The 2,798-nt window shown below is 29.0% G+C and overlaps 1 protein-coding gene across 1 annotated transcript in view; it reads left to right on the forward strand.

Moving 5' to 3' along the window:
- The window catches only part of LOC111083923 (putative flavin-containing monoamine oxidase AofH), a gene marked incomplete at its 3' end in the record, with an annotated part of 11,814 nt that extends 10,039 nt beyond the window's left edge, over nucleotides 1–1,775 (forward strand). Inside the window, exon 4 of the mRNA XM_022380664.1 lies at nucleotides 1,503–1,775. Coding sequence (XP_022236372.1) covers nucleotides 1,503–1,775 — 273 coding nt within the window. The remainder of the gene's footprint in view (nucleotides 1–1,502) is intronic.
- Nucleotides 1,776–2,798: the final 1,023 nt, after the last annotated feature.

Genomic DNA, 2,798 nt, shown 5'->3' on the forward strand with positions numbered 1-2,798 from the left:
AGTGAACTGTGTATGGCATATTGTTTTTGTTTTGCACTATAGTGAGCTGTGTATACTATATTGTTTTTCTATGCACCGTAGTGAGCTGTATATACTATATTGTTTTTGTTTTGCACTATAGTGAGCTGTGTATACTATATTGTTTTTTCTATGCACCATAGTGAGCTGTGTATACTATATTGTTTTTGTTTTGCACCATAGTGAGCTGTGTATACTATATTGTTTTTCTATGCACCATAGTGAGCTGTGTATACTATATTGTTTTTGTTTTGCACCATAGTGAGCTGTGTATACTATATTGTTTTTCTATGCACCGTAATGAGCTGTGTGTATACTATATTGTTTTTGTTTTGCACTATAGTGAGCTGTGTATGGCATAGTTTTGTCATCATAAGTTATAAGCCTTAACTAGTTTTTTTACTCTATAAAACAAACCTTACTATATTCTTTGCTTTGTGTTAATTCTTTGTAGGATTAATATTTCTAACACGTGTAATCCATAATTTTGAAGTTAAGCTTTTAGCTTCTATTGCTTGTAACTGTGCCCTATGATCATTTTAACAACTAACCAAGTATTTGAGTCCAACAGTTTGTTTTAGATATTATCAGTATCTGCCAACTGTTGTAATTTATGTAACCAAAAATATATGTGTCTTGTATTCATTCTTTGATTCATAACTATATTAATATGATAACATTTTGGTCGATGTGTAGAAATTGACAAAGTTTTAACTGTACCTCCTAATTTGGTTAATTCACCATGAATCATTAAATTTGAAACTTCCGGTTTCAGAGGGAAAAAGTACGACTAATTTTAGCACCTAAATGTTGATCTCTTAAATCTAGTCCTTGATGCAAAAGCTTTTCTGCTCAAGAATTATCAGAAAAATTGAAGTACACAATTTTCTTAAGCATCGAAACTTGTAACGTTCGAAAACAGGGTTGTTTTTATTCTCGGTATTAATCTTCTTGTGTATTGATTTATGAAATTATATAGGTCTGATCAGTTTATTTATAATTGTCTTCATTAAATGTTACTTTTTTAGTTCTGATCTATACAATTAATTAATTCAGTAGTTCTTTGTTAAATTGTCATATTTAAGAAGATGCATTATTATTAAACTTTGTGCAATAGATCTATGTCTGGTATATGGTTTCTGAAATGATATTATATTACTTTTATTGAAGCAAAATTTAAATGATTTGTCAGAAAGAGATTATAGTTGAAAGTTGATGTTTGGTTTTTACTTAAGAGTTTATTTTTTCTTTTATGTATGTTTAAACAAATTCTCATCCTTCATTTACTTTTCATGATATTAAAATTTTTTTAGAATCTGCTAATCATCACCAATACAATTATAAACCCTGTCACCGTAAAGGTATTAAGTAACTTTTACAAGCGATTCAAAGCTGTCACATTGACTATGTAGACTTCGAACTGATCAATTTTTGCCCATAAAATATAAATATTTGTTTTTAACTAGGTATTAATTATCTTTTAGTTGAACAAAATTTCCAGAGATTTTCCAGTCGAGAACCCATACCTTCATCCTGAAGCACATGTTCTTGATGGAATGACAGCAGAGACGTTCATACACCAGCACTTGTATACTCAAGCAGCTCGGGAAGTCACAGAAATTGGTATCGAAACTGTATTTGGTGCTTCATCAAGAAGTTTCTCAGCTTTGCACCTTTTGAGATATTCAGCATCAGCAGGAGGAATTAATCAGTTGCTTGAAACGACGGAAGGCTGTGCTCAAGAGGCAAGGATCAAGGTGAATTGTTAGTGAACTAGGATTTCTTTTTAAGTGAAATTACAAATTATTTTTCTCCGTTAAGAATAAACCGGTTTCTCGAAAAGTAAATAACCTGAACATACCATACTAAGTCAGCTTTATTTGAAAATGGGAGTATGTTGGCAAATTATTATGACTGTTAACTCAAAAATAAATGCATTTGTTTAAATGAATTTTCTAAACTGATGTCTACATAATTAAAAAAAAGTAGAACACTGTTGTGATATAGATAATTTTCTAATTAATGACTTGATGAAGTTGTAATGTATTCATCATTGTAGATTTTATTGGTTACTATATGGTGTATAGTAGACGTCTATTTTATATGTAAATTAACTAATGTTATGAAGTTTTATTGGTTACTATATGGTGTATAGTAGACGTCTATTTTATATGTAAATTAACTAATGTTATGAAGTTTTATTGGTTACTATGTGGTGTATAGTAGACGTCTATTTTATATGTAAATTAACTAATGTTATGAAGTTTCTGCTCAAAAAAAAAGGACAAAAGAGTTTTTTTTTACATTATTTTAATCTTCTTTTTTCTTTTTCCAAGAGACTAATTATATTTATCAACTTATCATATATTATCTCCAAAGTTGGTAGTTTTGTTTTTCGATGTATGACTTTTTTTCCAAGAGACTAATTACATTTATCAATTTACCATATATTATCTCCAAAGTTGGTAGTTTTGTTTTTCGATGTATGACTTTTTTTCCAAGAGACTAATTACATTTATCAACTTACCATATATTATCTCCAAAGTTGGTAGTTTTGTTTTTTGATGTATGACTTTTTTTCCAGGAGACTAATTACATTTAACAATTTACCATATATTATCTCTGAAGTTGCTAGTTTTCTTTCGATGTATGACCTTTTTTCCAAGAGACGAATTACATTTATCAATTTACCATATATTATCTCTGAAGTTGCTAGTTTTCTTTCGATGTATGACCTTTTTTCCAAGAGACGAATTACATTTATCAATTTACCATATATT

Source organism: Limulus polyphemus, unplaced genomic scaffold (genome assembly GCF_000517525.1).
Source record: "Limulus polyphemus unplaced genomic scaffold, Limulus_polyphemus-2.1.2 Scaffold12139, whole genome shotgun sequence".
NCBI lineage: Eukaryota > Metazoa > Arthropoda > Merostomata > Xiphosura > Limulidae > Limulus > Limulus polyphemus.